The sequence below is a fragment of the Fukomys damarensis genome, unplaced genomic scaffold (assembly GCF_012274545.1).
Source record: "Fukomys damarensis isolate Sample0158 unplaced genomic scaffold, DMR_v1.0_HiC HiC_scaffold_9, whole genome shotgun sequence".
Taxonomy (NCBI): Eukaryota; Metazoa; Chordata; class Mammalia; order Rodentia; family Bathyergidae; genus Fukomys; species Fukomys damarensis.
Genome location: NW_022900921.1, coordinates 43,649,261 through 43,664,813, shown reverse-complemented (window position 1 = coordinate 43,664,813; position 15,553 = coordinate 43,649,261). Strand labels below are relative to the sequence as shown.

The window sequence follows — 15,553 nt, the reverse complement described above, 5'->3', positions numbered from 1 at the left end:
GGAAATTAGATGTAAGGGCTTGGTGACACTGCTGACCTCTGACCCAAGCAAAGCACTACCATGACTCTGAGTGACCACAGCATGGTGCATATAGAAAAGCATTTTGATTAAAACACAGGCTGGCTCTGACATCATGGGATGCATCCTGTAAATGGCCTTTAAAATTCCTAGGAGTCAAAGTTTAGAAATGGATGCTTCAAAGTGAGATTGAAATTTAGCTCAGCATTTGGCGGAAGAAAAATAATTTATTGGCTCTCATGCAAAAATCCCTAGGAGGAAGCATCCTTCTCATTGTTGGGTATCTGTGATTGATGGGCACTTGGCGCTACGTCTGGGAAGTGAACTCTTGGAAATGGCATAGTAGGGACTTTGCAAGTGAGTCTCATTTGGCTAAGTTACTGCCTTTGTGAGGTGCTGCATCTTTATATTCTACTGAGAAGATGGTAAATCAGAGTAATTGCTTCATCCCAAGGCACTTTTATGTTGTAAAGGAAAAAGGTCCTGTTAAGAAACTCGAATTAACTTCTGCTGTTTATACTATATGGGAAGGCTCTTTGAAAGCTGCTTGTCATACAGCCTGGTGGTTTATTCATCATGGAACAATTGCATTAGAGCCTGACGCATGTTCTTATGGCACCAAGACTTGGGATCCCTCAGGAAAAGCATTTAACCCTTGAAAATACAAAGCTGTCATTTATCTGTCATCTTTCTCTGAAAACCTGCTGGAGTATATTTATGAGAGCTTTGAAGCAGTCTTCATTTCCATGGAGTTAGAAGTGAAGTTGGGATCCAGTAAATGATCAGTAAAAACTGGTAAGTGTCTGGAATGACATGTTTGCAGCCATGATGTGTTTACACTGTTATAAAATGCATTCATTATTGTATTCTGTCATTTTATAGGAATTCAGTGTACAGAATTCCACTATTAAGAATAGATAAAAATGGGGAATCAATTTACTTTTTAGTTCCCAAAATATGTTTGAAAAATTCAGGGGCTGGGTATTATTTAATTTCTAGTCCTGTCTCATTGGAAGTGGGCATTCTAGTCTTATTTTATCAGTTTTAGAAGAATTCTTAGTTACTGTATATCAACCACAGGGGCTTAGCAGAACCTAAAAGAATGAACTGAAATAGTCATGATCTGAGAATTAATACCCCTTTCCTTGGCATTTACTAGCAAAGGATGGGGGTGCCATTTGTCAGAGCTTGTCAAGGGCTGTTCTCCAGGGAGGCAGTCCCATAGAGTCTGGGAATTCTGTGTCTGGTGCCAGACTGCCTGGCTTCCAATTGAAAGGATGTCGCTTGCTGGCTGGAGGACTTGGACAAGTTAGTTAACCTTGGAGCTTCTTGTTTCTTCAGTCATAAATGGAGATAATGTATCTTGAGGTTTTCAGGGTTATTAAATGAAAGAGTCCACTGTGGAATAACTCTTGTTATTAGCAGAGTTTTATATGTGTCTAGGAAGATGGGAAAGATCACCCAAAGTTTTATTTGGGGTATTTGTGGGCTTAATGAACCTATGGGTGTTTGTTGTTTTGTGCTTCTTCCCTTTGGTGTCAGTTCCCCAGAAGATATGGTACACAAGAGATTATAGCATATGAAATGTTCAGTCTCATTCCATTTCTGGAAGAACAGGTTGGCAAGCCTAAGGCCAAGGCCTACAAGTGCTTCCAGAGTATATCTTCAAGATTGGATTAAAATTGAAATAACCTTTGTAGTCACAAACAGGTAAAAAGTTGGACTAAGCTTTTTGAGAGAATGCATGTAAGAATAACCCATAGGTCAGGGTGATGCAGTGAGCAGTGGTGCAGGCCATTAGGGCAAACAGGGTGAATATGCATAGGGCTAAAATTACTTGATGTGAAAAGAAGAATCCTGGGACCAGATATATGAGCAGGATTATAATTATGTTCTGCAGCAATAGGGGTTTGTTATATGCATTGTGGACTCTTCTGTAGTCTTTAACCACTGCCCCCACCATCAAAACCACCATTAGCATGGTCATCATGACCATCATCACCACCACCACCATTACTGCCATCAGTGATCGTCGTGACCACTGTCCCTATGATCACCACCGTCACCACCATCCCATCTGCAGTCTCAGCACCACAACAGCTCAAGGCCTGGAAGGGTTGCAGCTGGGAGATCCTTGCCTTTTGACCAATCCCTAACTTCAGCCTCACCTTCCTTTTGTCTGAATTGCTTCTATCACCCACTGATCTCTCCACTGCCTTTCTGATTTTCCATCCACCAACTCTGCCTCTAGAAGAAGGGGGTTTATAAGCACACTTCTACAGCCTTGCTTTTCTCTAAGAAAGAATTACTGATCTTTTATCATTTGCTTTATAAATAACAAGAGATGCGAATTAGCTTGACTCATTAAATTTAAAACAATTGTTATAGTTTTGGAGTGTTTGATTACATTTCTGTAATTATACACAGTTGCTGATGAGAGAGTAGAAGGGTTTCTGGGGAATAGTCTTCTCCCCTCCACCCTATGCCTTTCCTCCTTTCTCTTTGCCCTTTTTTTCTGTGCCATTCCATACCCAGGACCATGTTTATGTGCTATCCAAGACTTGAAGTGTCTGAAGAGGTGGTATTGTCTATAGCTGGCTCCTCAGGGCCAGCCTGGATGCAATCTGTACAGAAGGGGAGAATGTTTCCCTATGTTTTCCTTCGCATCTGCCCTTCATTCCTTTACTCCAAATCAAGTATGCTTTCAGGAAGGTTTCAGATGAACTTGTTTAGAGGGAAGTAGTGATGATGGGTTAGTAGTGGACAAATCTAGAACATGAGCATCAGTTGTAGAATTCCAGCTTGTTAAAGAAGTAAGGTGGTGTGGAAAGGGCAGAAGTCATCTCATTTGCAGACTGTCAAAGGCCACTTATTATAATCTGTGCACTTTGGACCTTTCAGTCCTTCTTCTCTTCCTTCTCCTCCACCTTCCCTTTTTCAGGACTCAGCTAAGGCTGATCTGTAGGAGGCCCTGATTCCCTGTGTTTTCTCCTAGCAGTGCCCTGAAAATGTGGTGCCCACCTTGTCTGCGGCCCACACACCACATCTCCCTTATCTTATTTCTTCTCCCTTCTAGACCATTAGTTTCTCAGCATTGAGACAGGTTAGTCACAGCCCTAATTATCTCTCCAGTATCTGACACACTGGGATGCAGGAGATGCTTTTGGACTAAATTGTATTGTATTTCTGCTGTTTGAAAAGAATACTGAAAAAAAAATGAAACAAAACTTTAGGGACGAGGATTTAGCTTAGTGGTTCCCCCACCTGCCTTGCAAGCGCAAGGACCCGAGTTTGATCCCTGGTACCAAAAAAAACAAAAACGAAAACAAAAAAAACAATGAAAAGAATACTGATTTTTAAGCATGGATAATATGATAACTTTGTCCAAAAGATAGAAGAGAGGTTGATCATTCTCATCTCCTTAAATTCGCTTGTTATTTAGGCCCTGCTGTGCTCTTGATAGGGTTTGAGTGTTTCTCCTGAAATTCATGTGCTGGAGGCCTGCTCCCCACAAAAGTTGTTGAGGTGCAGGAACCTTTAAAGAGTGGGGCGTAGTGGAAAGTGATTAGATCATTGGGGACACTGCCTTAGGAAGAGGTTAATGACATCTTCAGGGCTCTGGTTAGTGACTGAAAGTGAGCTGTTATAAGAACTGCAGTCTGGCCCCTGAAAACCTCTGGCTTCTGTCTTACTGTGTGCCCTCTGACCCTTTGGCATGCTCTTCCACCATGATACCTTCTGCCATGTGGCAGTGCCTCCTGGCCAGCTGGTCTGTGGGTCACCTGGGGTAGAGCTGTGTGGTGGCTGTGTTGGCTTCAGCACCTTTCTCCCAGCAGGGCAGCCTGGGGAGAAATTGGAACAGGCTGACAAATGGGCCAGATTTGATGAAAATAGGGTGCCGCCCATTCCAGCTGGCTTGCATTAGAATCTATAATTTCTCTATTTGTTCATCTGCCCTGTTCCACAGGTCTAGGTGACATGGATGTACTTTGTGAATACGCTATGGAAGGGGACTAAAATTTTCTTTCATTCCACGGGGACCGTGAATAGTTATTACAGATTATTCACAGTTCTCTTTGTGGTTCTCTCTGAATGGGAAATAGCTTCCTTTTGTTTCATTCACCCTGTTTTGCTTCTTTGGGACTTGTGTCCAGTGTTGATCGGTAGTAGGCTTGTAGACCCCAGGACATAGAAGTGTGGCCATCTCTTGAGTAGCTCATCTTCTCTGGGTACTGATGAATAAAGTACTTTGGACATCACCATTCCTTCTACACAATGTCCTCCCCCCACTTTTTTCTTTATTGGTACATTTTAGGTATATAATACAGTTACATTCATCGTTGGGATCTTGATCTTGTGCCTTTATATGATATAACTTGGTCCTTATTTTTTCCCCATTCCCTTCCCTCTTTCACCCCCTCCACCCTTCCCTATTTACAGATACTTTGTTTCCATGTTTTTCCTTTCTCTTATTTTTTTCTTTTCCATTTTTAGCTTTCCCCTACATGATGTCCTTTTCATGACAGTATTTTTATGATCAAACTCTTAAGTTCCTTGACTTTTAAATTAAAAAGTTCACCTAGTAATAATATTCACAATTCCTGCCTTTCTTAAAGGGACATTGTAAGGATAGTGAACTGATATGCAGATAAAATGTTTTGAGCTCCATAGAAGGGAGAAGCTGTTAGGCTCATAGGAATTATTATCATTATCATTATTATTATTTAGTTTCATACTGCTACTATATGATTACAACTGGATTAATTTTGGAAATGATAATTTTATGTTTAGATATCAATTTTTTCTCAGCCACTAAAATTGGCTTTGGCTAGAGCTCTCCAAGAAACCTCAATTTATAGATTAAAAACAAATCTCCAGTGTCACAAGGAAAAAAAAAGAGAGAAATGATCAGAATGTTTTCACTACATTTTTCATTTGCTATTTTTTTAAAAATCTAAAGATAAGCCTTTTTAAAAGAGTTGATTTAACGGGCTTCTTTTCTAGGCGTGTTCTTAATCTGCAGTAAATAATAAATCATCATAGCAGTTGGTTCCTCCACTTTTGTGCAAAATAAGTAATACATTTGGTGATATACATTTGGGGGTGGTCATTCTTGTAATTTTTATGGGAAAAACAAATAGTTTTACAGGTGACAGAGATTTTGTCATCCGCTGGTAACAAAGAAACGTATCTTGTAACACATGGTGCCTACTAAGTTCAGCGCATACACTGGCCTGCTGGGAATTGGAATTCTAAAACTTAAGTCCGTGTCCCCAGGGAAGCCGACATGGCTGTCAGCATGGCAGGATAAAGGTCTCTTTGCTCCCAAAGCAAGTGGTGCGGTCTTCGAAATGATTGGAGGGCAGAGGAACTAAGCTGGCCATGCTTTGATGGCAAGAGATGAAGAGAAAGGAACTCACTGGGCTTGTGGGCACCTGCACAAATTTCACTTGTAATTAGGGGAGTGATGGGCTCACCGTGAGCGGCTACTGTCTTTATGACTCAGAACATTTAGTGTTGGTGGGAAAGTGAGAGTCCAGATGCTCAGAGAGGGAGGGGAATGGGAAGTCCTGACTTTCCCTTACAATAAATGGCATTTGCTTTCAGCCAGTGACAGTTTAGCTCCCTGGGTCTGAAATGATACTCAGGGGCTGTGGCACTGGTGGAGGAGAAGGAATGGGTGGGCTTCCTCCAGGAAGGGCTGGAGTTCATTGGAGCTTACAGAGCTGCCTGTGAGGGATCGGGAGAGACACCAAAGAGCTGGCGTGGAAGCAGCCTGGCCTTGCTTTTGTGTTTCCTTACTGAAAAGTAAGGTGGGGATGATGAGGATCCGACTCACCTGACTGTGTTCGATGGCCAGAAGGTATGCTGCAAGCTTTGTAGCGGTGTTGTGCAAAGATGGCAATGTGATCCTGCCAGCAGATAATGTGGAAATGGTCCATTCCTGCTCAGTATTAGGAGTCACAGGCTCACAGCCTCTTGCAGTGAGCCACACCTTGGAGTGCTTTCTGGCAGTTCAGTTAGAGAAAAACAGCTTCCCTGTGTCTCCAGATTTTGCAAATTATGATGTAATCTTTCCTCCAGACCCTGGGAATGTATTGAGTCTGGGATCTGCTGAATTCATTCTGGCACTTATCCTGTTGCTTTTGCCTTAAACATCCAAGTTATGTTGCAAAATATATAGAGTTTGCAATTTGTTTTCTACACTCACCTCGTCTTCACCTTTTTCCGTCACACTTCCCATTTAGACTGTCTTTGGACACTGATGCCCTTGTGTCCTTTCCCTTTGGCCTTTGGGAAAAATGCAAAAAAAATGCTCACCCATTAAGACACAGAAGGAAGGCTGGTCAGGTTTCAAGTATTTTCTTTTCTTGTGGTGTTTATATTTCTTACAGGGGTGAAGACATCTTAAACCAGAGGAATGATTCTCTAGTTGTGGAGTTTCAGTCATCAGCCAGCAGATGCAGGAGGTATTATCTTGGGCATGGGACTGTCTCAAGCCCAGCATCATCCTGAATGACCACCTGTCTGCTCCATCTTCCCTCAGGCCACTTCATGAATCATATCTGTACCGTGTGTTTGGTTGGCATGACCTGGTGCACGTGGCCACCATGTTCGTGGAGGTCTCTGTGAAATTCCTCATCCTGGGTGGAGACAAAAGGAGAGTTCTGATATGAATAGTGGAATTTTATCATCATCACTATTATTCTTCTTATGCAAATGCTAATGTTGGACTAAAAATTACAAGTTCATAATAGAACCAGAATTCTCCTTTTGGTTAAAGCCTTCTCCATGCTCTCTGTGCCAGGAATCATGTGTCCGCAGAGCTGTCACCAAAGCCGGGCTTTCATCTGACAGATGTCCACCAGCAGGGCAGGACATTCATACCCTCTCCTTTCAACCTGAAACTTGGCTCTGGGAACGAGAGAATCATTTCCATTTCATCCCTCTGTTATGTCGGTCACTGTCACCACAGTCTCCCCAGAAAGTGACCATGATGTTAGAGCTGTGAGCCTCTGAGTCCATAAAAGATTCCTTAGGCTGCAGCTTCCCTATCTGAAGGGCACTAGTTGGACTCCCAAACCTAATAACTTTGGGTAATGTACTGGGATGAATTAAAATGCTAATAGTCTCCATGTTCTGGATATTTTAACATTCCCTAATTTTAAATTTAAATTAAATGCCTTAGGGGCTGTAGCAGCCTTGCCAGAAGCATGTTTTGCATCACTCAGTAGACAGAGAATTTAAAATATGTTCTGGCCACACAGGCAGAGCTAGGACAAGCAGTACTTATTTTACAGTTGTGTTATTTGTGTTCCCTACAGCTATATTAAACAAATACTTTCTTTTACTACAGATAGCTATTTAGCTTTAGAAATGTTTATTTTTCTAAGTTCTTTTGAATGCAGAGATCCTTTTGTTATTAACCCTACTTTAATAACGGTACATTGGATTCTGAAACACTAAAACCATTCCAAACCTCTTTTATAAATTGCCTTTGGGTCTACACCTTATGACAATACTGTAAGACATCCCTGCATTTTAACAGTGACACTGGGGTTTGGAGAGATTGAGCAGCTTTCTGTTGTGTCTTTGGTGAGGGGGCAGCTCCAATTAGCAGTAGGTAATGTGGCCTCCACCTCAGACATCGGTGCACTGGACCAAGTAGAAGCACTGAACAAAGTGATGGCAAGGTCATTGCCATTGAATGTTTCTGCTGGGCAGTGAGATCAGTGCTTGATTTGAGAGTGGTGTTAGGTGTTGGGCAAATACTGCGGTATTTCTGTCGTTACAGTGAACACAATTGGCCCAAGAAAGCAAGTGTGTTTCCTTCCACCAAAGAACAGGTTACTTGCTATCACCAGTTACATTAGCCCCATTATTTTCTTCTTAGGGGAAGAACACTTTATTTCTCCCTCAGTTCTAACAGTTGTCTAGCCACTTGCTAATTGTATTTTGTGAGAATAGATAATAATTTTCTTCAACCGAAAGGCTGTGTTTCTTGATGACGCAACATAAGTCATCTTCTGTTCTTTCCCTTCATTGGCTGCACCCCTTCCTCCTGGCACATTTTTCATAGTTCGGAGGAGTGACAGGTGTCAAATAGGTCAGAATGAAGAATGGATTCAGTAGTTGTTTGATGACTGAATAGTAGATATCAGAAGGCGGCTCATAACTGTGGAAACTGCAGCATGGAGTTGTAACAGCTCTTTGGGGAGCTAGTTAATGAAAGAATCACTACAGAAATACAACCGTGCAAAAAAAAAAAAAATCCCATACAGGATCATTCCTATATAACACTCAGAGGCTGTGTCACCAGAGGAAGTATGCTCATAATTCCTATTTACACATTGCTGTAATTACCATCTGCCTTCCAATTTCTCTCAGTCTTCTGTCAAAGTTGTTTAGATGGTTTCTCTTTCACATATCATGTGAAGTCTAGCACCGGTGGAAATTTATCCTAAAGACTTCTCTCCCACCCCTCCAATAAATGTCACTATCAGATTCCCAGACTCCTAGGGCCTGATTAGACTGGCTTTATCGGATCTATGTTCTTGAGGTCATTGCTATTTGTCTGTCACCTGGAAGTCTACACTCAGGTGAATGGTGCACTGGGATTTACCCTTTAATGTTTTGGGTTGTTCTCTTTTCTTTCTCCTAATACAGTGTGTATGAGCCAGATAGGAATGCATTACGGAGGAAAGAACGAGAGAGAAGAAACCAGGAAACTCAACAGGACGGTGGCGCATTCAGTTCCAACTACTCCCTCTTCAGTGAGCCCTACAAGGTAGATAGTTTTGATTATTTGCCTTCACTCTACCCTGACCCTCTCACCCAGTTATGATGGTGGTCCTGACTGAAGGGGCTGACCAGTCAAACATCTGGTAGCCTCTGGCTCTTGAGCCACTCCACCCACTGATGTCTCAGTGTCTAGCTCGTGTGTCTTTACTGGCTTCGCTTCAGGAAAATGTAACTTCTATTTAATATTGAGCTCCACTTGCTATGACTTTTATCTATTACACAGACTTCATCACTGCACTGATATTTCAAAGTCAATGCCATTTACTGTTTTCTCATCTTTTAGGAAACAGGGTTCAAAAGAAGTTGAGTCACATGTTTGACACGTATGGGTCATGTGAAGTCAGGGTCCTTAATAGGGCTAATGAAAATGAAATTATAAAATCATTTTTCATTTTTACCAAAGGCCAGACATGTAACCTTTTTCCCCAGATGGAATATCTTCTCTGATTTCACAGGTATCTTAAGCTGCATGGGGCTGTGTATAGTTCAGACTGGAAAACGCTCTCATATTCAGCCCCATGTTCTAAGTTTCACCCTTATTTCTCTTCCTTGTCATTCTGGGTTTCTGACAATAATTACCTATTTGGAAATTGGAAGCAGACTGACTCTGAACCAACTCTGAATTTTTACAAAAAGCCTCCAGTGGAACTACAAAAAGGAAAAAAAATCCAATCCTGGAAAGACCTAATCTAGACCATTTTGTGGATTTGAAGTAGTCAATTTTTGATTTCTAAGTAGTATACTTTTACTGCATTATGATATCAAGGGTAGACTTCTTTTTACATACCCTAAGACCATTCACCACAGGCTTCCAGCTCTGAAGTGATGCAGAGTACTGACAGGTATCTCCAGAGGCCATAAGGATTTTGATTTCACCTTTCAGCTCTTGTTCTGAGTGTGACTAGTCTGGCTGTATGATCCATGAGGGCACCTGTTCATTGTTCCCTGTTTCTGTTGTCTCTAACCGTAGCGTGGATGTGTTTTTCTTTCTCCAGACTAACAAGGGGGATGAGCTGTCCAACCGGATCCAGAATACTTTAGGCAATTATGATGAAATGAAAGACTTTTTAACTGATAGATCCAATCAGAGTCATCTTGTTGGCGTCCCCAAACCAGGGATTCCTCAGACTCCTGTGAACAAGATCGATGAACATTTTGTTGCAGATTCAAGAGCCCAGCCCCAGCCCCCATCTGTCTGTAGCACTGCATCCTCCACACCAGCAGCTGGCCCTGGACAGCAGAATAAGAGAGGCGCTGTGGGCTGGCAGAAGGCTGGGCACCCACCATCTGATGGCCAGCAGAGAACAGGTAAGCAGGAGTGTAAGCAGGGCACTTGCTTTGCATAATCTGCTAACCCAAAGAACCAGAGTAAAAACCTAAGCCCTTAAATGTTGAGTCACTCATTCTCTTCTCCTTCTTCTAATTCAGCACAACAGGGCTCTCTCAGGACCTTGCTTGGAGATGGTGTTGGCAGACAGCAGCCACGGACCAAACAAGTTTGCACTATGGAGGTGGGGCTTCCAACCCAGGAAAGGCCACCTGCAATGGCAGCCAAGCACAGCAGTGCTGGACACTGCGTTCAAAACTTTCCTCCATCCCTGGCTTCAAAACCCAGCCTGGTTCAGCAGAAACCAACTGCATATGTGAGACCAATGGATGGCCAGGATCAAGCTCCTGATGAGTCTCCCAAGCTGAAATCATCCACGGAAGCTGGTGTGCACTGTGCATCCTACAGGGGAGTCCCAGCCAGCAAGCCAGAGTCAGCCAGGGCCAAGGCCAAGCTTTCCAAGTTCAGCATCCCTAAGCAAGGAGAGGTGAGTCTTTTCTCACTACCACTTCCATGCAACTGAAGAAGTTGTGTGGCTAGATGGTGGTTGAGAATCCAACATCCATGTGTCTTCTCTTCCTCTTCAATGATGTGGGTGAGTTCATATGGTAGGATTTGTAGCAATCCCTACCAAGATAGACAGACATAAATCATGACTTCTTACCGTCTCATATTTATTATACTTGGAGTTCTAAAGTACCAACAAGTGAAGTGTGCGGGGGCAGGGGGCCTCCATATAAGGGAAGAAATGCTTCTTTCACTATAATTTAAGAAATTTTTTGTAAGCAAGATAGTGTTGACTGAGATATTATATATTAGAAATAGAAGCATTTCTAAGTCTACAATTTCAACATCTGGTAGGTAAAAAATTTAAAAGTTCAGAAACTCAAAATTGTAACTTTTTTCTTACCAGCTTTGTCCTAGGAAAAATTCATACAGGAAACTCATAATAATGTTTAAAATACTTGTTTAAATGATTCAAGGTGGAATATGGTGAACACTCAGGGTTCCAGTGACACATCTCTGGTTGTAGTATTTAAGATTCAGAATCATTCTTGTTGATAAGAGTTGTTATTGAACCTGCCTTGTCATATAAAGATGTTCTTCAATTGCTTGGGTGGATGAAGTATTGTGTGGGTGAAGTATTTTGAGTCCATATTTTTCTGGTTTGCATTTCTGTTTTATTTAAGGTATTTGTTTTTTGCATTTCAAAAAGCTGTGTGTGTGTGTGTGTGTGTGTGTGTGTGTGTGTGTGTGTTAAGTATTGGAATTCTGAATGAGCAGTCACATAGTGACAGTTGTCAGGAAAGGCAGTCACTAGTCACTTGATCAGTAAATTTGGGCAGAAAATGAAGTTTTATTTTAAAGAAGTACATGTCATACTGTATTCCAAACTGATTGTTTTTAAGAGCACACAAAGAAGAAACATGACAAGGCACGTTTATTGTTGCATATCAACTGGAATAGTCTTGAGTCCTCCAGAGGTGTACATAAGAACTATTAAATTGGTTTTCTTTTTGACATCCTCTTTTTTTTTCCTTTGGGGGTTCTGGGGATTGAAACTAGGACCTTCACACTGAGCTATATCTGCCCACCACTTTTTAATTTTGAGATATGGTCTTGCTTAGTCACTAAATTGCCCAGGCTGGCAACTTGCAATCTTCTTGCCTCAGTCTCCCAGAGTGCTAGGATTACAGGCTTGTGCTACCATGTCTGGCTAATATATTATTTTTAAAGATAGAGTAACGGTGTGACCAAAATAATCTTGGCATCTTAATTTGATTTAATAACCAAATGGAACCAATGATTTGACATTTCTTGTTGCATCTCCAGCAAGTCTGAGCTTATGCATTTCTGAGCTATCACCTCAGAAGTCCCTGTGGGCCATCTGTGAGATGAACATATCACCTTTTGAGGAGGAGATGTCCTTGGTACCCTCTCAGATGATTACACAGGTTTTAATGAGTCAGTGACATAGACACCAGTAACTTCTTTTGATTACACATTTACGATGGGCTCTAGAAAGTGCTCATTAGGAATTAATGGAGGCAAAATGTAATTTCTACAAGCATTTATGTTTTAAAAGTCCATAGAAAACACACATTGAGACCATCTTGTCAAACAGTACTCCTCAGGCTCATGGTTTTTGTCATCATTGCCAAATGACCTCTACTGTGGTGACTAACTTAAACCACAGGAATCCCTTTATGACTCAGATCCCTATTGACTCCTTGCTAAAATGATTTTTAGCAAGCAGCTTCAATGTTATTAGGTAATAAATTGTTCATTCATTTTGAAACCCAGTATGTTCATACAAGTCTGGTTAAAAGGAAAAGATGTGTTTGTTGTTGTTTGTTTGTTTGTTTGTTACCCGGGATCAAACTCAGGACCTTGTGCTTGTGAGGCAGGTGGTGGAACCACTGAGCTAAATCTCCAGCCCTAAAAATGCATATTTTTGATAGCTAGTACAGTCTTTTGCAGATACCTGTTTAGCTTTCAGGAGGTTTTTGAGTGTGTCATTAGCAACTTGCATGTTGTGAGGATGCCCTGTGAGAACCACACTTCGGGAATGACATACCTTACTACTGTTTGCTCTTTGCTGAGAGGGGACACACCTGACATAGACATATAGAAAAATCAAAGCTTTATATGGCAGGCAATTGAACCTGCTAGCTTGTAACCCTTCTTGCTTTGTGCCCTGAATGCATCGGAGGCTGATGTCATTGACTGAAAAGAGACACGTGAGGTATTGTTTGTAGAGTAAAGCTTTAATTGGTAGAGTATCTTCTTGGGGGAGGGATGCAGTCCTTACTGTAATAAAACACTTTGCTCACTTAGAAAAGGATTATACATTGAATCTTGAAGTACTTGTTAATAATGTCTACTGTCACAGGAAAAAAAAGGACTCTTTCTTTTATATTATAGTAGCAAAATAGTATCTGTAAGTCACTTTTCCTACCCTTGGACTGTAAGAATTTTTTTTTTTTTCTGACAGTATTCCAAGAGATAATTTAAAAATACCATTTTGAAGGTACATTTTCTAAACCATTTCTGTAGGATCCACAACCATAGCATAAAAGCTAAAGAATTTATCAATGAGATTTACTTTGGAGGAAATGTATTCGTTTACTTTTGGGAAGGGGTGAAATTATTTAATGTAGCAACTTCAAAAGTAGTCATACCTGTATATATATTTTTAATATGGATACCACCATTATGAAATTTCAACTCAGTAGTACTGACATTAATTTCCAGTGAGGTAGAGAAGGTGTTTTTAAGGGAGATTTACAGAAAAAAATGACCTGAAGGGAACTTGCATTACTTGACTAGAGTTATTCAGAGCGTTAGCTGTAGAATGAGATTATTACAATATGAAATATTTAGAGGCTGAAAGTAAGCATTAGCTAAAAATGATGTAAAACAAGTAGGGCTGCAAAAAATAGCATTTCACGTTGTGAAGGTACATTTCTCACAAGAAAACCAAATCAATGACTAGGTGTTGTGTAATGTGGGAAATTCAAAATAAATCTAGGATGTGATCTCTGTCTTCGGGCTATCTATCTACATGAATGGAATAAATTAGACTCATAGCTTTTAATTTGCAGTATCTTTCACTTACAATCCAAACTAAATTTAAAATTGGCCTTCTAGCCCTAGGAAATTTTCCTCACCTTCATCATCCTTGTAGTGGAAAAATTCTATGTTAAGTTTTTTAAAATGGAGAATTTGTGAATGTCTTTTGCCTGATTTTACACTTCATAAACTCCCGGTTCTTTCCCTTACAACATCTGCACTCTATCTGCTGCCACGGCAAATTATTTGTTATAATTCTTTAGTCCTCAATAATAGGTAATTAGTGTAGAAAAATCCAGTGCAATTTGATGTGGAAGTTAAAGGCCTCAAGAGAATTCTTTAACTGATACACCTGCCTCTTGGCTGGTTTTTCCCAGCTCGGTTTTGTATATAATGAAACACATATTTTTGTTGTTATAGCCGAGTCTCTTATTCTCAGCGCCACCCCTCATTAGGAGTGCCTCCTCAGGAGTCCCACTTGGAAGGTGTTTACAGTTAAGGTAGAGACAATGGGCTTAATGAACGGCTGAAGCATGCATTCTAGAACATTCTAGGACAGAGCAAGGAAAATTATTACATTTTCAATTGAAGTGAAGCATTTCCTTCCTCCGTAACACTTACTTTTCCCTTAGCATACAATTCCAGATCTAGACAGGCTCTGCATTTGCTCTGATTGGCAGGCTATATATAGTTCCCTCAGTGGTACTCCAAACCATATACATGTTAACTTGTTTGCTGTCAATTTAATAAATAGGGATGATTTGAATCTGCTATTACCGAGGGCTCTGATAGCTGAGAATGAAGTACACAGAAGCCAGGAGGCACAGGAAGCCCCATCCCCTGTGGCTTAATTGGTCAGAAAAGAAAGCCCTAAATTTCAGTGTCAAAAGATTGTGTGGTAGGAGTTTTTAGTAGTGGTTACTAATTCATCTATGAGAACAGAGTGACCATTTTTGTTGATCAAAACTTTATTTGTTAAAATGCATAATGAAATGGTTTAAGTTGTATTGATTAATCATAGCCTTTTCATGATGGGCATTTTAAAAAATACTGCTTATGCCTCTAATGAAAGTAGAAAGATGAAGGACCGTGATTCTACAAAATAGCTTCCTAGAAAAGCAATTAGCTAATTTTTTTTCAGTTCACATAAGATAAATGGTGTAGGTTTCCTATTTCCTGTCACTCTTGGTTACCTTTGTATGAAAATGGATTTCTTCCAAATTAAAGTCGGCACCAGCCTGTCGGGCAGAAAAGGCATCTGCAAGCAGTGTGTACATTACATATTCATACCAGTTGAAATTTCTTAATTACATTTGAGTTGTATAATGTTTTCAGATTGAAGTCTGCTGTCAGATTGCTCCTGGATGAAATGAGGGTGTGTGTCAAGACTGGAGACTCAGTTTCCATGTCTGTCGTGGCAAAATCCTTCCCATCACCCATGGCAGGTGGAGGCCATGACCTACGGGACGGTGTAGCTTTACCACAGCTCTGCTTTCTGCTGCCTGCACCACACTTAGAGGTCATCCTCTTAGTCAGAACGCTTGTCCTGCTGCTGTGCAGAAGAATGAAGACTCAGACACTCTGGGTGAACGTGTTCACTTTCTAGATTTTTACTAGGTCATTCTGAAGGTCACAGTGGAGACTGGCACTTAGAAATATTTCCATATTTTTTAGCCCCTTTATGTTCAGCCAGTGGGGCCCTAGAGGGTAAGGCACTTCAGAACATCAGATGACTTTGGTTTCAGTGGCCCTGATTGGAAAGCCTGGAGACTGTGTATTAAAGTGCATCCCAGGTCCAAAGGCATGAGTGTCTCTTCCCATTCTCTTTCTTCC

General features: G+C 41.0%; 1 protein-coding gene across 1 annotated transcript in view; it reads left to right on the top strand.

Annotated features, from left to right (window-relative positions):
- Nucleotides 1–759: 759 nt before the first annotated feature.
- Nucleotides 760–15,553, top strand: part of Aff3 (AF4/FMR2 family member 3) — a 399,929-nt gene continuing 385,135 nt past the window's right edge. The window contains exons 1-5 of the mRNA XM_033761487.1: nt 760–813; nt 6,414–6,488; nt 8,686–8,806; nt 9,816–10,128; nt 10,249–10,634. Coding sequence (XP_033617378.1) covers nt 797–813; nt 6,414–6,488; nt 8,686–8,806; nt 9,816–10,128; nt 10,249–10,634 — 912 coding nt within the window. The 5' untranslated portion in view covers nt 760–796. The remainder of the gene's footprint in view (nt 814–6,413; nt 6,489–8,685; nt 8,807–9,815; nt 10,129–10,248; nt 10,635–15,553) is intronic.